This window comes from Tetrao urogallus (genome assembly GCF_951394365.1).
Source record: "Tetrao urogallus genome assembly, chromosome: 2".
In the NCBI taxonomy this organism is placed as follows: Eukaryota; Metazoa; Chordata; class Aves; order Galliformes; family Phasianidae; genus Tetrao; species Tetrao urogallus.
The window spans coordinates 103,862,061-103,885,720 of NC_136814.1; the positions used below are offsets into that span (position 1 = coordinate 103,862,061).

Consider the following 23,660-nt stretch of genomic DNA (forward strand, 5'->3'; position numbering starts at 1 on the left):
ATTGAACTTCCATGTTGGCTGTTTCATAGCTGAGAAGTGCCTCTTGACTGCTGGTGATATGTGTGCACTGAGTGTGCCGGCCTCAGCCCGGCTGCATGCAAAGGGATGGGGCAAGCAGTGCCTTTGCCATCCCTTGTGTCCTGCTCACAGCCCAGAAATCCCCACAAAATAAAGGAGGACAACCGAGACTTGCTTGGGATCTGTTAAATCAACGCAGGCTAGATGTGGTTTCCAGTAGTTCTCAGCAAAATGAAAAGCCAAACCACTTCAGTTCCGGCCCAAGGGACATTTCTGAGCGAGCTTCTAGATTCTTTGCCCTCTAAAAATAAAAGAGCTGATCAATATAAATAACTATCGCCCTTGCGGGTGCGGATGAGTCCGAGCTGCTTGCCCTGTTTTGCTCTGCAAAAAGCTCTCTGCTAAATGCAGCTCTGCCAGGGGGGTCACACTGCACTGTCCCACGCTGCAGAGCACAAACAGGCTTGCCTTGGATTTTGGGGGTGAGTGAGGGGCTGGGGTGAGGGATGCTGGAGCAGGAGGGGTTAATTATTCCAGCTAATGGAGATGGAGAAACATGGGCGTGCTGCTCTGGAGGTGGTGGGGTGAAAAGATGCTGTTTGTGAGGGGATGGGGTCACAGAGATGTTGCTCTGGAGGTGATGGGGACATTTGGGTGTTACTCTGGAGGTGATAGAGATGTAGAGGTGCTGCCCCAGAGGTGCTGGGTACATGTGGGCATGTTGTTCTGGAGGTTCTGGGGACATAGGGACATTGCTCCAGATGTGATGGGGACAAAGAGCTGTTGCTCCAGAGGTAACAGAGACACAGCAGTGTTGCTCTGGAGGTGGTAGGGACACAAGAGTGTTGCTCTGAAGGTGATGGGAACACAAATGCATTGCTCCAGAAATGCAAAAACATGCTGGGGGCACGAAGATGTTGCTCCAGAGGTGCTGGGGACGTAGGGACATTGTTCTGGTGGTGCTGGGGATGTAAAGATTTTGCACTGGTGGTGCTGGGACCAAATGGGCACATTGCCATGGAGGTGCTGGACAAGTGGAGGTGTTGGTTCTGGAGGTGCTGGAAACATAGGAGCATTGCTCTGGGGGTAACAGATACAGAGATGTGACTCTGGAAGTGACATGGATGCAGAGGTGATTCTCCAGAGGTCCCTTTTGTCGCACTCTTTTGTCTCCATCTTCTCCTTCCTATCCCTCCTTCCTCTCCCCCTCTCCCCACCTGCCCCAGGTGTCCCCATGTGGTGACGCATGTTGTCTCCCCGCAGGGAAGGGATGCTCAGCCCCTAGCACCCCCCCGGCCATGAGCATGTCAGCCCTTCCTGAGCCCCTGGGCCGCCCACGGAGCAGCTCCTTCCGCAGCCTGGCTGGGACTCTGGAGGCCAACCTGGGCATGGGGACTCTGGAGGAGGACAGGGAGGAGATGCGCATCCTCAAGGTGTGCTTCTACAGCAACAGCTTCAACATGGGCAAGAATTTCAAGCTGATCAAGTGCCCCGTGACGACAGAGATCCGGGTATGTAGGCGTGGGTCTCATGGGGATGGGGAAGGTGGAAGGGACTTTTTTGCCCTTTTGACCTTTTTGGTGTCAGAGGGAGCACCCATGGTCCCATGGCTCCAAAACCTGGAGAGCAAAGAGATGATCTAGACACGACCAGCAGCCCAGTAGGCCACTTTCTGGCCAGCAAAGAGCAGTTCCCATGCCGTGGAGTAGACGCAGAATCAATGAAGTTGGAAGACCTTTAGGATCAAGTCCAACAGTCAACCCATCACCACCATGCCGATTCATATAGAATCATAGAATCAGTGGGGTTGGAAAAGACTTTCAAGACCACCAAGTCCAACTGTTGGTCCACCCCCATCATGCCCACACCACATCTCTAAACAGAATCATAGAATGACTAAGGCTGGAAAAGACCTCTAAGATCATCGAGTCCAACTGTTGAGCTATCCCCACCATACCCTCTAAACCACGTCCCTAAATAGAATCACAGAATCATTAAGGTTGGAAAAGACCTCCAGGATCATCAAGTCCAACTGTAGCCCCGTCACCACCATACCCACTAAACCGCGTCCTGGGATGCTTGGAGGGGTGGAATGGTATCATAGCTCTGTGGGAGGCTTGGGTCTGCAGCAGCCCCTGTGTTCCCTCCACCCCAAAGACCTGGTGGAGAAGGGGTTGGAGATATCTCAGCATCTCCCTGCATGCGTGGTGTGATGTTTCCATGTCAAGGGCCACATCCATGGGGAGATGCTGAGACCTCCCCTGCCCTTCTCCAGGGATGGACTCTACCACCTCCCTAGGCAGCCTCTCCCAGTGCATCACCACTCTTTTGGAGAAGAATTTTTTCCTAATGTCACACCTGAACCTCCCTCGGTGCAAGCTGAGGCCATCACCTCTGTCCTAAAGTGTCCCTGCTGTCCTCAGGCACTACTGCAGACACCCAATGCTCTGCATGCTGCAGCTGATGCTATGCATCAGGGGTAGCTCTGCTGAGGTACAAGGGGGGAAATGACCTGATCAGGCTTTTACTCCTCATTACAACACACCAGAGAGCTCGGGTGAGACATGCAGGCTGTGGGTTGGTGTAGTATGGGCTGAAGGCATCTCCGGAACATCAGGTGGAGACCACAGAGGCTGTGGTCTTGCAAAGGGACTGTGGGTTTGTAACATTTCCTCCTCATTTCTAAGATCTGTTGACTCATGCAGAACGTGAAGGCTTGGGATCGAGTCCCTTTCACAGGGGCAGTTTGTATTTGAGAGGCATGGGAGGACACGGTACTTTGTAAAGGCGAAACCACAGCAACCGTGGGGTCAGCCCTTGGAGCTGCAGGGCTCTGAGCCCCGCTTGCTGCATCCCTGCCCCCAGGAGGTGATCAGATCCATCCTAGTGAGCGGCCGCATCGGGCCCAACATCCAGCTGTCCGAGTGCTACGGGCTGCGCCTGAAGCACGTCAAGTCAGACGAGATCCACTGGCTGCACCCCGAGCTGACGGTGGGCGAGGTGCAGGAGAAGTACGAGTGCCTGCACCTGGAGGCCGAGTGGAGGTAGGGGATGGGGACCTGGGCACGGGGTGGGGGTCCCTCTGTGTGCCCCCCCTACAGCTCAGTGGGACTGTGCTGTGCCCCCAGGTACGACCTGCAGATCCGCTATCTGCCTGAGGACTATATGGAGCGTTTCTTAGAGGACAGGACCACGCTTCTCTACTTCTACCAGCAGGTTCACCAGAGCCCCCTACCCACCCCTGGCATCGCTGGGTTTCACCTCTCCCCCAGCCCAGCGCACCCCAAGGAGGGATCCCAAAGCGCATGCACCCCTGTGAGCATTCCCAACCCCTTCCCCCACCCCCTGAGCTCTGTTTCTTCCCATTAGCTCCGCAGCGAGTACATGCAGAACTACGCCAGCAAGGTGAGCGAGGGCATGGCCCTGCAGCTGGGCTGCCTCGAGCTCAGGTACGTGCTGCTGGGTGCTTGGGGAGTGGGAGCAGGAGGGGGGCTTGCAGCACCCAGCTCGGGGGGCAGAGTCCTGGGGGGAAGCAGGAGAAGGGGTGCACGAGGATGCACAAACAACTGTCCCTTCCTGCAGGAGGTTTTACAAGGACATGCCCCAGAATGCGCTGGATAAGAAGTCCAACTTCGAGTTCCTGGAGTGAGTAGGCACAGCTCATCCTGCAGCCCTGTGCTGGGAGCAGGACCGTGCTGCACCGTGCATCCCCTGCTTTGTTGCTGCAGCCCCCAACGTGTTTTCAGTCTGCACGTGGCCTTTGACATGTGCATGGTTTCTGCTCTGCAGGAAGGAGGTGGGCTTGGACCTGTTCTTCCCCAGCCAGATGCAGGAGAACCTGAAGGTGAGGGACGTGCACATGGGGACGGCTGATTGTCTGCGACGGGCAGCTCTGGGTGCAGGCTGGGTGTGCATGCACGTGTCAGTGCCCGGGGGTGGTCATGTGTGTGTGCACACATGGTTGTGCATGCAGATGCATGTGCATGTCTGCAGCTGAATGCATGCACGTCTGTGTGCACCCCATGGCACACACCACGTCCCTGCTCTGCCCGCAGCCCAAGCAGTTCCGCAAGATGATCCAGCAGACGTTCCAGCAGTACGCGCTGCTGCGGGAGGAGGAGTGCATCCTCAAGTTCCTGCATACACTCTCCACCTTTGCCAACATTGACCAGGAGAGCTATCGCTGTGAGCTCATTGTGAGTGCACGGTGAAGGGTGCACTGGGGTCTTTTTGGGGCTGGGGGCACTGCGGGGGGCTGCTGCAGCACCCAGACAATCAAGGTGGGTGTGCGCTGCCTCTCCCGGGCATCACAGTGGGGAGGGGAGAGATGGATTTGGGGAAAATCCCCCTAAAATGTGCATCTTCCCTCTGTCCCATGCACAGCAAGGGTGGAACATCACAGTGGACCTTGTCATTGGGCCGAAGGGCATCCGGCAGATGACAAGCAAGGAAGCCAAGGTAGGGGGGTCCAGAGGGGTGAGGACACCCCCAGCGCAAATGCTGGGGTCTGACAGCACTTTTGTCTGCAGCCCACTTGCCTGGCCGAGTTCAAACACATCAAATCCATCAAGTGCTCCAGCGTGGAGGACGGCCAGGCTGTGCTGCAGCTGGGGCTCAGCGGCACCCCCCAGGTGAGCACTGGGGGTGGACATTTGCAGGATTTTGTAGGTGGGGTGGGAATGGCCATGGGTTGGTGTCTTGTCCCTGCAACGGACAGCCCCATTCCCACTGGGGGCTAGGTTAGGGTTAGTTAGGGTTAGGGTTAAGGTTAGGGTTAGGGCTCCTTCCTAGAGCCATGGCCATGATGGTGCTCTGGCCCCCACCAAAATGCCTGGAGTGGCCCTACCAAGGGATGGGGTTGAGGATGGGGTGCCAGGTGAGATGGTGCTGTATGATATGGGGAGGTGGTACCCAAATCATCCCAAGGTGCAGAAGAGGGGACATCCCCTGAGCTCCAGGTTTTGGAGGCAATAAACAGCCTCTGTTTATTGTCCCTATCACTTGCCCTAGTCCCTGGCCATCAAAACATCATCTCTGGCTGAGGCAGAGAACATGGCTGACCTCATTGATGGCTACTGCCGGCTGCAAGGGGGCCTGGACACATCCCTCATCGTGTTCCCCAGGAGAGGTGAGTCGCCTATGGGTACCTATAGGTGCAGGCACCTTCCTGCTTTGGATGTCCCCACCAAGCCCCATTGGCAGCCCATCCATGCCCCATTCCATGCCTTCTTCCCCTGCTCTGAGGGCTTTCTCTGGAGCTACAACATCATCCTCAATTTCCCAGCCATTAGCCCAACCTGAGACCCTGCACACGCTCTGCATGCTTGCTTGCACCCAGTTCACCTCTAGTGAAGGGGTGGTGGCGGTTCCATAGCAAGAGTTGGCCTAATGCCTTCCCTGACAACATGGGGAGCTGCTGGGGAGCAGGGGGGTGGCTGCCCCTTGTCTGCATTGGAAGGAGGGACACAGGATGCACAATTGCACCCCCTGGGGTGCATAGTCCAGCTGGGAGGTGACTGCCTGTTGTCCTCCCACAGAGAGGGAGAAGAGGAGCAGCCTTCCACGGATTCCCATCCCGTGAGTATTGCAGGGGGTGCTGGGACCCCTGCCCTGCCCCACTGTGCCCTGCTCGCTGACCCCAACCTCCTCCGGCCTGCAGGCACCTGGAGGAGCGACACTCTGCTGTGTCTGACAGCCTCAGCGTTGGTGAGTTGGGGATCCCCTCCATCGACTGTGGGTAGGGAGCTCTGGGATGGGCACTTTGGCTTTCCCTGGTTGCATCTCTGCCTGCTGCCTTCTTCTTGCCCCAGACTCTGAGATTTATGCTGAAATCCCTGACGAGACCTCACGCCCGAGATCTGGAGGTAGGTGTCACCCCTTGGGTGCCCTCCTGCCCATCTCCCTCCAGCTACCATCTCCCTATTCTCCCCTTCCTCCTGCTTGTCCCAATTTCCCACCCCATCTTCAACAGTGCCAAAATGTGTTTTGCCCATTCTGCCCACCCTACCCATGATCTCCAATCCCTATGTCCATCATCTCCCTGTGCCATACATCTCCTCTCCCTGTGTCCATCATCTCATCTCCCTATGCCCACCATCTTCCCATGCCCACCATCTTCATATTTTCTCCTTCCCCTTCTCCACTCCCCACCCCAACCCCACCAGATCTGGGGTCTAAGTTTTGCCCACTCTGCCCACCTTACCTCCTGGGGGTGCACACTATGGAGCAGGACCCATGGGTCTCTGTCTTGGCCAAGGGGATGATGGACCAGATGTGCACTCAAAAACCTCCCTCTTAGCACAGGGATGGGTGCAAGCAGCTCCCCATGCCCCAATGCCCACCAGTGCAACCCTTTCCTCTCAGCCCAGCACTATGGGATCTGCAGGGAGGACATCACACTGGGAAGGATCCTGGGCGAAGGCTTCTTCGGCGAGGTGTACGAGGGCACCTACACCAACCCGGTGGGTGTGCAGTGCTGCCTCCATCCCACCCACCTCCTTTTTTCCCCGGGGGGAGTGAGACTGATCTGCCCCCATCTCTGCTTGCAGAAAGGGGAGAGGGTGAACGTGGCTGTGAAGACGTGCAAGAAGGACTGCAGCCCCGAGAACAAGGACAAGTTCCTGAGCGAGGCAGGTATGTCATTGCAATGCAGAGCAGGATGAAGAACGGGTCCCATACCCTCCGTGCTGTGACAGGGTTTCCCCAGATCTTTTGGGGGAAGAAATCTGCTGGAATCTTGTGTGAGGGGAGGTGGGCACCGTCTGTGCGTAAACCCATCGGAACCCTATTGTGGACAGCAGGAGCTCCCTGGCTGTTCCTGCTGCTCTCGCTCTGTCTGCATGTCACAGAACTTCCCCTGCACCCCTGGTGGGGTTGGGGCTGCTGGAGGTTCCCCTGTGGTAGGGAACCTGTGACAGGGTCTCCCCACAGTGCTGATGAAGAAGTTGGACCACCCCCACATTGTGAAGCTCATTGGCATTGCAGAGGAAGAACCCACCTGGATCATCATGGAGCTGTACCCCTATGGGGAGGTGCGGTGGCTGATGCTGCTGGGGGCTGTTCCCCCACCTTGGTGCTACTTTTCAGCCCCTGAGCCCCCCACCTGTCCTCTTGCAGCTGGGTCAATACCTGGAGCAGAACAAGCACTGCCTCGCTGTGCCCACGCTCGTCCTGTATGCACTGCAGATCAGCAAAGCCTTGGCGTACCTGGAGGCCATCAACTGTGTGCACAGGTGAGGTGGGAGCAGCAGGGCAGCAGCAGGAGCTGGTAGCACCCCTTGCAGGATCATTTTTCAGCCAGAGGAGCTGGTTTCTCTGGATGTGATGGTCCAGCCCTCATTCCCAGTCAAAGTACTGTCCTTGCAGGGACATTGCAGTGAGGAATATCCTGGTGGCATCCCCAGAGTGTGTGAAGCTGGGTGACTTTGGGCTCTCCAGGTACATCGAAGATGAGGAGTACTATAAAGGTAAAGCAGTGTAGGATGTGGGCTTGTGTCAGCCCATCTGCAGCCGTGAGCATGGCTGCCATCTATCTGTCCCTCCAGCATCTGTCACCCGTCTCCCCATCAAGTGGATGTCCCCTGAGTCCATCAACTTCCGACGCTTCACAACAGCCAGTGATGTCTGGATGTTTGGTAGGCAGTGGGATGGAGGTGGGACGGATCCTGGGTACATCTGGGGGCAGCATCATGATGCGCAGGGACATATCCTGCTCTGGTGTGGCAGTGGTAGCTCAGCCTTGGGGAAAGGCTCCTGGAGCAGAACCTTTGCAGTTCCAACTCCTCAATTTGGGATGCTCTACCATCATTGGAAGCATCCTGCATTCAAGATGTCAACCCGTTACCCTGGAGGTTTTCAAGGAACATTTAGGCTTTGTGTTGAGGGCTAGTGAGAGCTATTGGTGATCAGTATATGGTTGGACTGGGTGATCCTGTGGGTCTTTTCCAACCTTGGTTATACTATGGTTCTATGATTCTAGCTGCCAGTGGGGACATTCCACATCCAAGGTGCTTAACCATCACTGGGGGCATCCCAAACTTGAGGTGCTCAACCATCATTGGGAGCAACCCACATTTAAGGTGCTCAGCCATTAATGGGGGCATCCCATATTCAAGATGTCAACTGCCATTGGGGGCATCCCTCATTCGAAATGCTTAACCATCACTGGAGGCATCCTGCATTCAAGATGCTCAACCATCATTGAGGGCATACTGAATTTGAGATGCTCAAGGATCTGGATTAAACATTACTCCCTGAAAACATCCAGAGCCTAGCTCTGTCACCAGGTCCCCAAAAGCTTGGGCAAGGGGATGGTCCCTAGATTGGTAACTGGCACCATCTATGATTTCTCCCCTGTGCCTTGCAGCCGTGTGCATGTGGGAGATCCTGAGCTATGGCCGGCAGCCCTTCTTCTGGCTGGAGAACAAGGATGTGATCGGGGTGTTGGAGAGGGGCGACCGCCTGCCCAAGCCCGACCTCTGCCCACCCATCCTCTACACCCTGATGACGCGCTGCTGGGACTACGACCCCAGCGAGAGGCCCAAGTTCAAGGACCTGGTTTGCAGCTTGAGGTAATGGGAGAGATTTTGGGGCACCTTCCTCCTCCACCCACCCATCCCATTCATCTCCCTGCATCAGGGCATGGCACTGAGGTCCCCTCTCTGTCCCCCTGCAGTGACATTTACCTGATGGAGAAGGAGCTGGCCAAGGAGCAGGAGCGGAACAACCGCCACCGGCCTCCCAAAATCATGGAGCCACCAACTTCCCAGGAGCCGCCCCCCAAGGTGGGGACATGGGCAGAATGCTGCAGGGCAAAATGTCTCCTTGCTTGCACCCCCCTCACCTTTCTCCCTCCACTCCCACAGCCCAGCAGACCCAGGTACAAACCTCCACCCCAGAGCAACCTCCTGGCACCCAAGCTGCAGTTCCAGGTAAGGCTGTATGCCCCAAGCGATCCACGGGGAACACAAGGGCTTTTTCCCAGGAAGCTGTGCCCAGAGCTTCAGTCCTCAGAGCTGGTGGCTTTTGGGTCTCAGAGCCACCAAGTGCCAGCAGGACAGCGTGCTGCTTTGGGCCTTGTCTCTGCCTCAGAGCTCCAAGAGTGGCTTTTGTCCCAGGGCAGGGCAGTTTGCAAAGCTCCCCTCCTCCCCTTGGCAATGCTCCCCCCATCCTGTTTGCAATGCTCTTCCCATTCTGTTATCAGTGCTCCCCCGTCCTTTTGGCAACGCTCTTGCAGTCCCATGTGTATGCACAGCCGCAAGGAAAGGAGGTTTGCTGCACTCTAGTGCTGCCTGCAGCTGAGTTTGCACCGTTCCTTGGAGCATCCCTACACTCTTGGATGATTTTTGGAGCCAGGCAGGGGTTTGGGCAGGAGCATAGGTTTGGGAGCAAGCGTTGTGGTAAAGACAATCCTATGCTGCTCCTCTGTGATGTTCTGCTGTGAAAGCCCCTGTCTCACACTCTTTGCTCTGTCCATGTGTCCGTCTGTCTGCCTGCTCCCATGGCTTTGTCCCGTGCCCGCCTTGCCACAGGTGCCTGAGGGTCTGTGTGCGAGCTCACCCACCCTCACCAGCCCCGCCGAGTACCAGTCTCCAGCCAGCTCCCTGCACACCCCTCCGCTCCACCGCCACCACGTCTTCAAGCGCCACAGCATGCGGGTAAGAGAAGGAGCCGAGGGCATCATGAGGACCGCGCCGAGGAAGGGGCTCAGCGGGGGAACGCTCTGTGCTTGGTGCTGCTGCTGCTTCCAGCTGTGTACCCGATCCTGCGCTGCACTGCTTGAGGCTGGAAGGGCTGCCATGATGTTTGCATGCATGCACACCAAAGTGGAGGTGTGGTGGTGGAGGAGATGATGGCATGGAGTACCCAAAATCCAGCTGGGGTGCTCTGGGGATGGGTGGCTGCAGCGTTGTCTTCTGGCGTTTAGCTCTTCAGCACCACTGCATGGCCCCAGAATCAGGGGCAGGGTGTTGCCCTGCATCTGGTGATGATCTGCTGGATGGTTTGACACAATCCCAGCACTGTGATCATCTGCACCGCGGGCAGAATGCACTGCTCTGGTGCTGAGTTGCATGCCCAGGAGTCCAGAGCATGGCTTTGCATGTGCAGAGCTGTGCCGACACCGCATGGGGAGGCTCCTGGTGCTGAGCTCCCCCCATCTCTGCCTGCTCCATGCGCCAGGAGGAAGACTTCCTGCGTCCCAGCAGCAGGGAAGAGGCACAGAAGCTGTGGGAGATGGAGAGGCTGAAGATGCGACAGGTGCTGGACAAGCAGCAAAAGCAGATGGTGGAGGACTACCAATGGCTGAGGCAGGAGGAGAAATCCCTGGTGGGTAACATTGGGTTGGGGACAGACTTTGGGCTGGGTGCTCCCAGCTCTCGCATTGCCACCATGCACCAAGCTGCAGCTCGCTTCATGCAATATAACCACAACTGCAGCACGCTGCGGGTCTCACAGCAGGTGTGCAGCTCCAGCGGTTTGTGCACAGCCGGAGGTGTCAGGGCAGCCCCCATCACCAACCCACTCACACCTCTCTGTGTTCTGCACCTCGCCGAGCTGCGATGGGAAGCAAACACTTCAACACCTGCGCAATTTTTTAAACGCCATTGCGTCTTCACGAGCTTTTATAATGCTTTTTAAAGCCAGCATCAAGGTAGCTAATGTGTGACTAATGCACCAGTGGCAGCGAGATGGAAAATCTTTTATTAGCACGACTGACGCAGCCGTGGAGCAATGCCCAGCTCTGGTGCTGCAGCAGCATTTTGGGGAGCAGCAGCTCGGGATCCTGGTGCAACATGGAAGGGATGAAGACAGGGACAGGGCCATGGGGGGGCTGTGGGGCTGCAGAGATGGGCCATGCTCCTGGGGTGTGCATTTGGGGACTTCTGGAGGCAGGAAAACCATAAAGGTCTCCAAAGATCAGAGATGGATTTTCCTGGACGATGTTGGGCAAAATGAAGGGGGGAATACTTCTTCTTCTGTTGGGAATTGGGATGAAAGAATCAGAATTTGGGAAAGTTTTGCCATGAAGGGTGTAGAGGGAAGGGAACAGTTCTCCGGAGGTCCCCATTTTTCCTTTTCCTTCCCTTTTCCCTTATCTTTCCCTTTTCCCATCACCTCTCACAAACCTTCTCCCCTTTTTCAGGACCCGACAGTGTTCATGAACAACAACACTGCTCTGGTGAGTGCTGCCAGCCCCAGAGAACCCTGTTGACTGCATTCATCTGCAGAGGGGCCCTTCTCCTGGGGGTGGGCAGAAGATACGTACAGCTTGCAATGGTCCCTGCTGCCCTTTTCCAGCCCTGCTCTTGGAAGCATTTAGGGATTGCTGGGATCAAATTGCTTTCTGTTGTCATGCTGGGGAATCCCTGTCCCCCAGTTGCAGAAAACTTGTCCAAAACTCTTAATGGGGTACAATGCTTGCAGTCCACACCTGCCCCCTGAAGCCCTCTGGAATGAGGATGCCTCCACCCTGAGGCAATGCCTCCTTGGCTCTTGCTCCTCTGAACAGGACTTCCCACCTCTCATTTGCTGCTGTTTCTTCCCCTGCAGCTGCTCCCGGAGAAGGAGATGGATTACAGTGAGTGTCCCCGCTGCCTTTTGCACAAGCCCTGTTCCAGCAATCCCAGATCATCACCACGAGTGGCTGCCTGCCCCAAAGGCTCTGCCTGTTCCACAAATGGGGGGGCTGAGCTGCAGGCATCCCCTTTTCCTTGCCCTGCTGGTGGATGGGAGGTGGCATACAGCTGCATCAAATTGGGGTGTCCTGAGTGGTATGGGGCATGAGGAACATGCACACACGTCCAGGGAGCATCCAGAGTAACTCTCCTTCCTTTCCCTTACTGATGGTGTAGCGGAGTTCACGGCCCCCCCCCAGAAGCCTCCAAGACTTGGGGCACAGGTAAGACTTCCTCAGACAGCCACTGTGGTCCAAGTCTTCCTCCACAACCATTTACTTCTGTTCATCTACAAGATAGGACTTCTTGGACCAACTAAGCATTGTCCAAGTTGCGGGTGGGAGGTGGATGGGTCTGGGGTGCAGAGACTGGCCAGGGCTCTCCACCGATGTTGGTCTATTCCTTCCCTGCTCCCTTGCTGTCCTGAGCCCACCACGGCCCTGTTCTCTGCCAGTCCATCCAGCCAGCTCCCACTGCCAATCTGGACCGCACGGATGACACGGTGTACAGCAACGTCATGGACCTGGTGAGAGCTGTCCTGCAGCTGAAGAATGAGATCAGCCTCCTGCCCCCAGAGGGATACATCCTCGTGGTGAAGGTAGGGGAAACAAAGGGAAAGCAGGCCTCCTGCAGGGATCATGAAGGGAGCTGGGAATCAGTCTGCTGAGCAGCTCCCACCGAGAATCCTTTTTGGAAAGACTTATGTGTATAGGAGGGAGCATTAGCAACACACCTTGGGTCCTTGGGTCAATGGTGGGAGCAATTCTAGGATGTCTTGTTCCTTCAGTGGCTCCTGGGGTCAATGACAGGAGAAATTCCAACGTGCCCTGCTCCTTCCCTGTGACCTTGTGTCAGTAGAGGAGCATTTCCAACATGTCTTGCTCCTCCAGTGTGTCCTTGCGCCAATAGCAGGAGGAATTCCAATGAGCCCTGCTCCTCCACTGAGTCTTTGGGTCAGTGGTAGGAGCAATTCCAGCATGCTGTGCTCCTCCCTTGGGTTCTTGGGTCAAGAGTGGGAGTGTTTCCAACATGTCTGGCTCCTCCATTGGGTCCTTGGGTCAATGCAGAGTATTTCCAATATATCCTGATCCTGTTGCATCCTTGGGTCAGCAATGGGGGCACCTCCAATATATCCTGCTCCTTCTTTTGGTCAATGGGAGAGCATTTCCAATATACCCCACGCTTTTCTTCTGTTGAGTCCTTGGACCAATGGTGAGAGCATTTCCAACACATCTTTGTGTCCAGGTATCAATTCCAGTATGCCCTGTTCCTCCATTGGGTTCTTGAGTCCAAGGGGAGCATTTCCTCCCATTCTTCTCTCCCCACTGGCATCCTTAAATCAGCATCGGGGACTGTGCACCACTGTCTGGTGCCTGGATCCATTCTAACCCTACCACTCACCCCACAGAACGTGGGCCTGTCCCTCCGCAAGCTGATTGGCAGCGTGGATGAGATCCTGCCCATCCTGCCCGCCACTTCCCGCACCGAGGTAGGGCTGCAGCACGCCCCGTGGGGATGGGGATGGGGGAGGGGGCTTGGGGACACCCCCAGCTATAACCTCTGCTCGTCATGGCCAGATTGAAGGGACCCAGAAGTTGCTCAACAAGGACTTGGCTGAGCTCATAAACAAGATGCGCCTGGCACAGCAGAACGCCGTCACCTCGCTGAGCGAGGAGTGCAAGAAGCAGATGCTGACGGCCTCCCATACCTTGGCTGTGGACGCCAAGAACCTGCTGGACGCTGTGGACCAAGCCAAGGTCCAGGCCAACCTGGTGAAGCTGTGCGTGGAGTGAGGGAATATGAAGGGGTGGGGAAGGAGAAGAGGAGGAGAGGCAGCGCTGCATTGGTCGGTAGCGATGGGAGGAGAGCGGTGCGGACGAGCTGGCTTCTGTGTGTCTCCCGTGGCCTCGCCGCCCTGTCCTCCATGTCCCCCTCCTCCTGCAGCTGCTTGTGTCTTTAGCATCATCTCATCAGTCTTCTGAAGAAAGGAGGTGCCTGGTGACGCATCCCTCCAAAGGACTGGGGGTGGCCTGGCTGTCCCCAAGGGTGGATGAAGGTCCCTTTGGGTTTGGTGGCACCAACAGGGCTGTGTGTCCATTCAGTGTGCCCAGTGGGCCTGTCCAGTGGGTCCATGTGTCTATCCAATGGGTCCCCATGTCAGTCCCATGGCCCTTCCCAGGGACAGCACATCCAACTGGGGACCTGCGCCCTGCTGCTCAGTGCTGGGAGCTGGGGACACAGTGACCAGGGGAGCTGGCTTCCCGGGAGGGGCTCGCTGGAGGGACTGTTTGCATTTCCTTGTACATTATATAGAAGAGTTTATTTAATGATGGGCGTACGTCGGGTCGGTTCTCGCGTCCAGCCCCAGCCAGGGGAGTGTGGGAGGGATGGGTCTCTGTGCCCGCAGCCGTCAGTGCCATAAATCAGTCGGGAGGATGGGGCCTCTTCCAGCTGAATTTGCTCCAAGCTACTCCATGTAAACGACAACAGCAACAAATTCTCTGTTTGGTTTGTGCTTGAATTGGAATTCGTACGGTTTGGGCTTTTCCCCAGCATCTTCCCACAACGCTGCTTGCACTGGCTGAGATAAACCATGCACCAAGTCCTGCTGTGCCTTTGCTTGCTGACATCCCCCTCTCCTGGAAAAGAATGCAGGCTGGACTCCAGAACCCTGCAGCAAGGGTGTCTCTTATTCACCTCTGGTCATAAAACCATTGAATCATTCAGGTTGGAGAAGACCTCCAAGATCCACGAGTCCAACCCCAACCCACCCCCCCATGCCCGTCCCTCAGTGCCACATCCCCACAGTTCTGGAACATCTCCAGGTTTGGTGACCCCACCACCTCCCTGGGCAGCTGTGCCACTGCAGCACTGCTCTCTTTTGGAGAAGAAATGTTTCCTAATATCCAACCTGGATCTGCCAGCTCTGGAGCCCCACCAACTCCCAAATCCATGCAAGGTGCCACTCTCCCTGTTCCCATCCCAGGTCTTGCTAAGCGGAACTATTTTTGGATATTTGTGCTTTGCCTTTCAAAGAGCATCAGGAAATCATGGCAAGTTCAGGGTGGAGGCAGCTGGGAGACATTCTGGGGAACAGTACAGTCAAGAGGATGCGTGCCCCATAGGGAAGGGTGTTTGGGGTGCTTGCTATGTCACACTGGCGTTCACTCCAGAGCTTCTGCTCCATCCCCAGCCAGGCAGAGCTTTGCTGAAAGAGGGATTTTGGTTCTGGAGGCAACCAGCAAGGATTTTAGAAGGGCTGATGTGGAGAGGAGATGAGCATACCGGGCTCTGCAGAGCCACAAAACTGAGATGTGTTGGGTCAGATGCACACAGACCCATGCATACATACAGCTTGCTGCCTTGCACATCCCACATCCTTTATCTCAGCCCTGTGTGCACACAGCAGAGAATGCATGAGCAGCTGCAACACCCTTGGGATGTGCATTTTTCTCAGTGGCATCATTTATTCCAGCCCATTTCACTCCTGATAGCACAAAGTGTTTTCTGAAACCCGTCAGGTCACATCCAGCTCCTGGGTTGGTCTCCTGGAGGAAAAACCCCGCAGGGAAAGCCTGGCTTTGGGGCACAGATAAGAGTAGATCTTTGCAAGCACGAGTCCTTGAGGATGCATGGAAGATAGAAATTAAAGCTGGGTTGCAGCAGTCATCAGAGCGAGGGGGTTGGGGATCTGCTTGTTATCGCAGGTATAGGATAGAGAGGACAATTTGCCCAGGATCCCTGTGCTGACGAACCCACCAGCACACACGTGGATTGCTTGTGCTGATGGGCTTTGCAGAGCAGAGAAGAGCAGAGCCCCTGAGCTGCGTAGTGTGAGCAGGAACTTCTGCCCCTTCCTGCTGTCACACCCCAAAGCACTGTGTCCTGCCCCACGTTGTGTTGGCTGTGGTCCTGAGGCAGGGTGCATCCAGAAGCAGCTGTGATATCCTCTCTTGGAGTCACAACCAGATGTGTCCCTTGGGTTCCAGATGGAACCTGCAGCAGCTGAAGGAAGTGGATGCCTCTTCTAGATCCCTCCATCCCACGTTTTGTTGGTGGAGAGGCTGTGCTGAGCTTTCCTTGAGGCCAGGATGGCCACCACCGTGAGCAGGACAGCAGGAAGCAGGGCACTCCCAGCACACCTTTTGCTTCCCCCCACAGTGCTGCACGTCCCACCCAAGTGACCTCCATGGTCATGATGCTGTGAGAGGTACCCACATTGCCCCCTGATCCCTAAATCATCCCTGCCAGGTAGGGTGGGAGGAAGAGCCCCACGGTTCCCAGCAAGCAGACGATGATGAACATCCAGAGGAAGATGCGGTCTATCACCATGGCCACGTACTTCCAGTCCTCCTTCACCTGCCAGGAGGAGAGGGGCTGTGAGCTGTGGGTAGAGGGTGAAGCCTCCAAAGGTTAGGAGATGTCTCAAGCATAAGGTGTGGGTATGGATCTCTACAGGGCTTCTGGGGGCACAGCAAACCCCACCCAGGTGTTCCCAAATTGTGGGTTGGGGTGCAGGCTCTGAGCTGGGTGACAGATACTGACATTATGTAGAGCAGTGTGGCTGGGAGAGGGGCATCCTGCACCCTGCAGCCTGAGGAACATTGAGCTGACCTGGCAGAACCCGTATTTCATAGAATCATAGAATCATTAAGGTTGGAAAGAGCACTAAGACCATCAAGCCTGACCACGCCTGTAATTGCTGTGACTGCTCTAGGCCATGTTGCTCAGTGCAGCCCTTATTTCCCAGGGGGTGATCATAGATCTCCTGAACTAAGGCCCTCAGCATGCATGGATACAACCAGATATCCCCATCACTGACCCCCATGGAGGGAGCACTGGGTTGGGGAGTCTCCTTTGCCCCCAGCCCTCAGTTGCCCCCCACTCACCGAGAAGTCAGCATCCTCTGCTCGCAGGTGGTCCGCAATGTACTGCACACCCTCCAGGGCCCTCAGGATGCTGGGTGACAGTGTCAGCCCTTGATCAGAGCCCACCTCCTCCCCCTTGAGGGGCACCTGTGGGGCTGGGCCCCCTGATGCTTTGCCCGCTTGGCGTCCACAGCTGTAGCGGCACTGGGTGCCCTGGGATCCCCCTGAGGGCACACGGCTGGAATACGTCTTCTCCTCCTCTTCCTCTTCCTCCTCTTCTTCTTCTTCCTCCTCCTCCTCCTCCCACTTGTCATCCACATCGGTCTCCAGCCAGCAGCGGGAGGTGCTGAGCCTGGTCCCCGGAGGGTCATATTGACCCGTTGTCCCCTCAGCAGGGAGCAGCACAGGGGGTCGCTTCATGAAGAGCCAACGGGGGATGAAGCCCAGGAAGAAGCTACGCACCCAGTGGGGCATGGTGTGGGTGCTGGGGGAGCGGTGGTGCACATTGAGGACAAAAACAGTGATGATGATGGAGAGCGTGACGAAGATCATGGTGAAGAGGAGATACTCGCCAATGAGCGGGATGACCAGAGAGGTGGAGGGGATGATTTCGGTGATGAGCAGCAGGAAGACGGTGAGGGACAGAAGGACGGAGATGCAGAGTGTGATCTTCTCACCGCAGTCGGAGGGCAGGTAGAAGACCAGCACGGTGAGGCAGGAGATGAGCAGGCAGGGGATGATGAGGTTGATGGTGTAGAAGAGCGGGAGGCGGCGGATGACGAAGTAGAAGGTGATGTCTGGGTAGATCTCAGTGCAGCAGTCGTACTTCTTGGAGTTGTACCTGCCAATGGCATTTATGATGGCCCACTCGCCACTCTCCCAGTAGTCCTTGAGGTCCACGTGGTGTTCCATGTTCTCCAGGTCGATCTTGGCCTTGTCATATGTCCAGGAGCCAAACTTCATCTTGCAGTTCTGCTGGTCGAAGGGGAAGTAGGTGACATCAATGCTGCACGAGCTCTTGTAGATGGCGGGTGGCACCCACTTCACTTTCCCATTGGAGAAGAGGTGGGCCTTCGTCATGTGAGTCACAGCAAACTCCCCGTCGGCACTGTGGGGACAGAGAGGGTGAAGGGTTCCCTTCAGGAAACACGGGCAGGAGCTCCATCCATTTGGAATACGATGGGTTGTGTTGGGATGGGCTGGGGTGGGGTGGGATGGGATAGAATGGGATCCAATGGGATGGGATCCTATGGAATGGGATGGGATAGGATGAGCTGGGATGGAATGTCGTGCGATGGGATGTGATATTATGGAATGGGATGGGATGGGATGGGATGCCATGGGATGAATGTGATGGAGATGAGGTAGAATGAGAGGACTGGTCCTAGGGATGCATCATCTCACTTGTTGTAGAGCACGATGTCGGGGATCCAGATCATCTCAGAGGGCACCCTGATGGAGGTGACATTGTCAAAGTCCTCCGGGTTCCAGCGCAGCTTGTAGTCGCTCCACTCCTGGAAGGAGGCAAGGAGGGCACCAGGTGACCCTGGGTATGGTGGGACTGAGCTGCCCAATACCATCCCCCTCCTTTTTACTCTCTCCAGCCTGCGCCCCATGGATGGCACAGACTCCTACCTGCTTCAGCCAAACGTTTGTGGTCATCATTTGGTTCTTCTCATCCTGCAGTGGGAAATGGAGAGATGAGAGCAGAAGGACAGAGAAGGTTCATCCCAACACTGCATCAATCCCAATATCACCCTTCTGCTTATCCTGCTCATGCTGCCGAGCTCCCGTTCAGCCTCTGAGGTTCAGTTCCTTAAAGCAACCGACACCAGCGCAAGGTGCAGGAGAAATTGGATATTTGCTCACTAGATGGCAGCAAACAATAGCATATTGTGGCAGCAAGCTCGGAGAAGTTCTGGCGGGTAGACAAGTGCATGTCAGGGATAAACGGGCAGATGGATGGATAGATGAATATATGGATAGGTGAATGGGTAGATAGATGATGGATTTATCTAGGCTCTGTGTAGCAGATAGTAGATAGGCTATAGATAGTAGGGAGTGTCTGGGTACCCTGCTCTGGGTGACCCCTCTGGGGCAGGGAGGGCAGGGGGGAAGACCAGAGGGACCTGGGGGTACCTTCAGTGCCAAGCACCCTGGGGGTCTGGGGGTTTTGTGATGGTAGGTGGGTGGGTGGATGGATGGATGGGTGGATGGATGGATGGATGGATGGATGGATGGATGGACGGACAGATGGGTGTGCGTGACAGTAACAAGCAAGGCATGGATGGAAAAACAAGCAAAACAAGCCCAGGGATAGCCTTATAGATATAGATGGCGGGAAGATAAGAGTAGGGATAGAGAGTTGTGCAGTTTTCCTTGGTGCTCTCTTGCTTTCAGGGAAAGGGAAAGCTTGGGATGGAGCAATGATGAGCAATGTCCCCTGCTTGTTGGAGGTTTTGTGGAGGCAGGTGGATGGCTTGTCCCCTACTGGGGACAGACAGACAGCAGCGTGGAGGGCAGAAGAAATGGCTCAGAGGTTCTAGGATGAAATCCCTGTGTGGACACCTTACCACATCGATCAGCTGTGCTATTGACAGCCCGAACTTCACTATGACCACATCAGAGGTGTTGGGCACTGGCCGTGACCAGCGGTTGTAGCCTGTGAAGAGATGCTTGAAGAGACGGTCCTCAGCAAAGCCGTGGGGCTGCTTCTGCTCCCTGGCGGCTGTGGAGACATGCAGCAGCTCTTGCACTACCCTAAAAGGGACTGTGCACATCACAGGACACCCCAAAATAAAAGCGATTATAAATGTCACTCTCTCCCATTCCCTGCAGTGGAGGCTTTCCACTCTGCTTCTTTACTTCTCCATCTCAGTACTGCTTGAGGCCGAGGGCAGGAGCTGCCCCTACAAATCTCTGGGTGAGGATTTGGGGTTCTCTAAACCACTTGGGGAAGGGACATTTCTGGGCATGGAGGTGGGAAGAGGGGAATTGGCCTCTGCAACTGTGCCCTATGCTTGCTGGGCTGTGCAAGCTCAACTCAGCAATGTTAGCTTAGAAGTTGGTGAGAAAATCCTGTTTCTGAATGGCCAAGGGTCACCTCACAGCCCCCTCTATCAGCTCTTACTGGTGTAAACTGGTTGGGCTTTGCAAGCTGGAGGCTGCAGCCGGTGCAGAGCTTGGGGCTAGTGCAGACTTCTCAGAGAGCAGCCATTGGGCTCAACTGGAGGATGGAGGAGAGAGATTGAAGGGTGAAGAATGGAGGTTGGAGGATGGAGAATGGGGACTGGAGGAAGGATGGAGGATGGAGAGTGGAGGATGGAGGATGGAGGATAGAGAGTGGAGGGTAGAGGGTGGAGAATGGAGGATGGAGGATAGAGAGTGGAGGGTAGAGGGTGGAGAATGGAGGATGGAGGATGAAGAATGGAGAATGGAGGATGGAGGATGGAAGATGGAAGATGGAGGAGGAAAGTGGAGGGTAGAGGGTGGAGAGTGGAGGGTGGAGGGTGGAGGTTGGTGGAAGGATGGAGGATAGAGGATGGAGGATGGAGGATGGAGGGTGAAGAATAGAGGGTGGAGGATGGGAGACAGAGGATGGAAACTCCTTGCTATGTGGAGCAATCACTGGCATTGCTCTCTGGTGCCACCAGCCAGCCCACGTGCTTGTGCTGCATCGCACAGCATCGCTCGCATCTGTCCTTGCTTGCTGCGGAGCCCCATAAATTTCTTCAGTGGAACACTTTACATAGCAAAGCACAGCCAAAAAGGCATTGTATACGGGTGGCTGTGCCCAGCAGCAGGATGGATGTACAGCTCCACAGCTGGCTGGCGCATCCCTGTGCCCTGTGCAAGCTCTCCCCACTGCTCAGCTTGGGGCAGGCAAACCCAGCGAGGGACCCTGGTTTTCTCTTGCACACTGCTGGGGGTTGAACACTGAGCAGAAGTGGTGTAAGGGAAGGAATGCTGCTGGATGAGGGAAGAAGCAAGATGCCCAGCTCTAGGGAGCTCTTACACTGATGGGTGATCGGGACTCAGGGGAAGGCTGGGCCCAAGGGAAGGGCATTCAGATACCCCAGAGAAAGAAAGGAGAGCCCTTACCTGCCTGGAAGATGGCAAAACACCACACGAGGAGGGGTGTGATGCTGCGGCACGGCCACCCCATGCTCCCTGCAGTGTGAGCCCAGACGTGGGCACAGTGACTCAGTAGGAAAAGCCATCATAGGGCAGCTCCAGCAAGGTGTCCTGTGTGTCCCCACCACCAGCAAGCTCCAGAGGAGCCATGGACAGAACTGGATAGTGTGGTCAAGCCTCTTGACCAAAATTTCCTGGAAAAACAGCAGAGAGTGGCACTGTCACTGTGATGGCACCCCAGTGCAGTTCTAGGAGGTGGAGTGGTCCCACTCTTCTTACAGCCAACAGAGAAATCAGTTTCTGACTTGTACTGGGGCCAGAGAAAAACGTCTCCAGAACATCCTCTCCTTATTCAGTGGGTGCAGTGTGGGTTGTGGGACTCTTCTGGGGAGCTCCATCTCTTTGCAGCAGCTGGACCCTATGATTTAAAGTCGTGGGAATGGGGCAAAGCCAAAGCAGAATTAAAAAGAGATCCCTTGCAGGGGCAATGAGGGTGTGGATGGGCTGACTGTATGCCTTGCTGCAAAACTTCAGAGCACCCAGGAGGAAACATTCCCAAGCCCCCTGCCCATGGGACAGCATGGCAGAGTAGCACAGCACCATCCCTGGAGGGTGCTTTGTTCTAGCTGCTTTTGGGATGCAGCACTGGCAGTGTGGTGATGTGCTGGCAGCATGCCCTGTGCCTCAGGGATGGCCTCAGTGATCCTGTCGGGACCCCTGGGAAAGGCTCTGGGTGCTCTGGGGACATCTGGGGATTGTCTTGAGGCTTGATATCCACTCATCCATCATCCATCCATCCATCCATCCATCCATCCATCCATCCATCCATCCATCCATCCATCCATCCATCCACCCACCCATCCATCCACCCACCCATCCATCCATCCATCCATCCATCCATCCACCCACCCATCCATCCATCCATCCATCCATCCATCCATCCATCCATCCATCCATCCATCCATCCATCCATCCATCCATCCCTCTGTCCATCCGTCCAATCAACCATCCATGTGTGTGCTCAGATTCCCTCTACTCTGTACATCAAATCTCTGCAATGGGAAATTCTCTTGCTCTGCAGCAGTCCCAGACCTCCAGCTCAGGACCCCTCCATGTCCAGCTTGTGCCCTAGCAGCAGCTTCTGCACCCTGGACAGGCAATTGCCTTATCCCCAAAGCAATGGATCAGTGGATCTTCCCAGCCCAATGCTGACTTTGGTGAGCGAGCACATCCTTTGAATTCCCACCCAGTCAAACCAAGGAGCCTTCATTAACTTGTCATTGCTGGGTTTTTTTGCGCAGTTTTCAACTTGTGGCCATGCTGACTAATACAAGGATGGTGGAGGGAGTGGAAAACGGGAGGAGGAACAACGGCCGCTGCGCTGAGATAAAAATTACAGATGTGGCTGAGATATCTAAAAACATGGGACAGAACCAGGCTGCTGGGGAGCTGCTCCTTGGGCTTGATTGCAGAGTGTGACATAAGAGACAGTTGAGGATTTTTAGGGGTTCTCCCAAGGATAAACGTTGGAGAAGGGAAAAAGGTGCCCAGGCTGATGGGCAGCATTGCAGGGAACAGCTGATGCCTGTCAGGGATGGGGAGTTCTGCAGGGAGCACGAAGCTGAGGATGTGCACGCATGTCTTGAGGTTTAGTTGGGGACAGGGAAGGTGATAAGGAGACTGCCTGGGGGGCTGCACCCCTAAAAGCACACTGTGTGATACCTGCATCCCCACAGCAGCCCTATCTCCATTGCTGCCACTCCTGCATTCCCATCACTGCCCTTAATGCATCCCCATCCCATCACTGCCCCTCCTGCATCCCCATCGCTACCCTTAATGCATTCCTGTCCTATTGCTGCCCCTTCTGCATCCCCATCACTGCCCTTAATGCATCCCCATCCCATCGCTGCCTCTCCTGCATTCCCATCACTGCCACTCCTGCATCCCCATCGCTACCCTTAATGCATCCCTGTCCTATTGCTGCCCCTCCTGCATCCCCATCACTGCCCCTCCTGCATCCCCATCACCACCCTTAATGCATCCCTATCCCATTGCTGCCCCTCTTGAATCTCCATCACTACCTTTAATGCAATCCCATCACATTGCTGCCCCTCCTGCATCCCCATCACTGCCCTTAATGCACCCCCATCACTGTCCTTAGTGCATCCCCATCCCTCATCACCCCATGTCCAAACAATTTCCCCGATGGATTTCCCATCTCTTCGTGACACCAAGTGCACTGACCCCTCTGCAGCACTGCCCCGGGGGACATGAAATGCTCACTCGGGCTGTGCCAGGCGCATTTCCCCAGGGCTCCAGCAGCCGCTCAAGGCTGAACCTTGGGATGCCTGCAGGCGATCCCAGCTGAGCCCTCAGCAACCAACGTGCAGTCAGGGCAGCAGCAGGAATAAATAACTTCCAGAGAGCTCATTGCCTTTTGTGCTCTTCTGCTTTGTTTTAAAGGGAGAGCGAGGGGGATTTTCAGATGGGAACTTCACGCGCAGATGGGAAACTTTCCCCGCTGCTCCGAGCATTGAGGCAGTGCTCTGCATTTAAAGAGGAGGATTTCCCAGGGAAGAACCGCGTCTCTCCTCCCCACCCAGCCCTGCCCCTTACCTGGAGAGAGGTCTTGTGCTCCGTTCCCTTCGCTGAGCCCACGCACGGGGTGGGGATGCTGTGCCGCGGAAGCTCCGGCGTGCAATGGGCTCCAGTGGAAGATGTTCTGCTGTCCTCAGAGCGGTGACGAAAGGGGAGGAGGGAGGAGGGTGAGCCCAGAGCGCTGCGAGGAGGAGGAGGAAAGGGGAGGAAGGTTCTCTGTGGCCCCCTACCCCCCTTCTTGTCCTCCTGTGTCTGGGTGGGATGTAGGGATGTGCAGCAGGGCAGTGGGGCTGCAGCACGGCGTGGGGCGCTGCACTGGGCACTGTGTGGGATCCTGCAATGGGCATTGCATGGGGTATTGCAAGGG

At 55.8% G+C, this 23,660-nt stretch overlaps 2 protein-coding genes across 2 annotated transcripts; one reads left to right on the top strand and one right to left on the bottom strand.

The window, feature by feature from the left end:
* Positions 1-1,286: 1,286 nt before the first annotated feature.
* Positions 1,287-13,486, top strand: PTK2B (protein tyrosine kinase 2 beta; the record flags this gene model as incomplete). Its single annotated transcript, XM_079532479.1, has 30 exons — positions 1,287-1,529; positions 2,884-3,062; positions 3,147-3,234; positions 3,388-3,467; positions 3,601-3,663; positions 3,808-3,862; positions 4,074-4,214; positions 4,402-4,476; positions 4,548-4,649; positions 5,029-5,146; positions 5,556-5,595; positions 5,678-5,724; positions 5,829-5,882; positions 6,382-6,479; positions 6,567-6,651; positions 6,949-7,049; positions 7,135-7,250; positions 7,384-7,484; positions 7,563-7,652; positions 8,384-8,588; positions 8,693-8,801; positions 8,883-8,948; positions 9,549-9,674; positions 10,198-10,344; positions 11,162-11,197; positions 11,569-11,596; positions 11,871-11,917; positions 12,148-12,291; positions 13,102-13,182; positions 13,271-13,486. Exons 1-30 carry the CDS (start codon positions 1,317-1,319, stop codon positions 13,484-13,486), a joined length of 3,051 nt encoding a protein of 1,016 aa, XP_079388605.1. The 5' UTR covers positions 1,287-1,316.
* A 2,440-nt stretch (positions 13,487-15,926) lies between these two features.
* On the bottom strand, positions 15,927-20,726 carry CHRNA2 (cholinergic receptor nicotinic alpha 2 subunit; the record flags this gene model as incomplete). Its single annotated transcript, XM_079550462.1, has 6 exons — positions 15,927-16,052; positions 16,583-17,669; positions 17,966-18,075; positions 18,197-18,241; positions 19,135-19,289; positions 20,663-20,726. 6 exons carry the CDS (start codon positions 20,724-20,726, stop codon positions 15,927-15,929), a joined length of 1,587 nt encoding a protein of 528 aa, XP_079406588.1.
* Between the last annotated feature and the right edge of the window lie 2,934 nt (positions 20,727-23,660).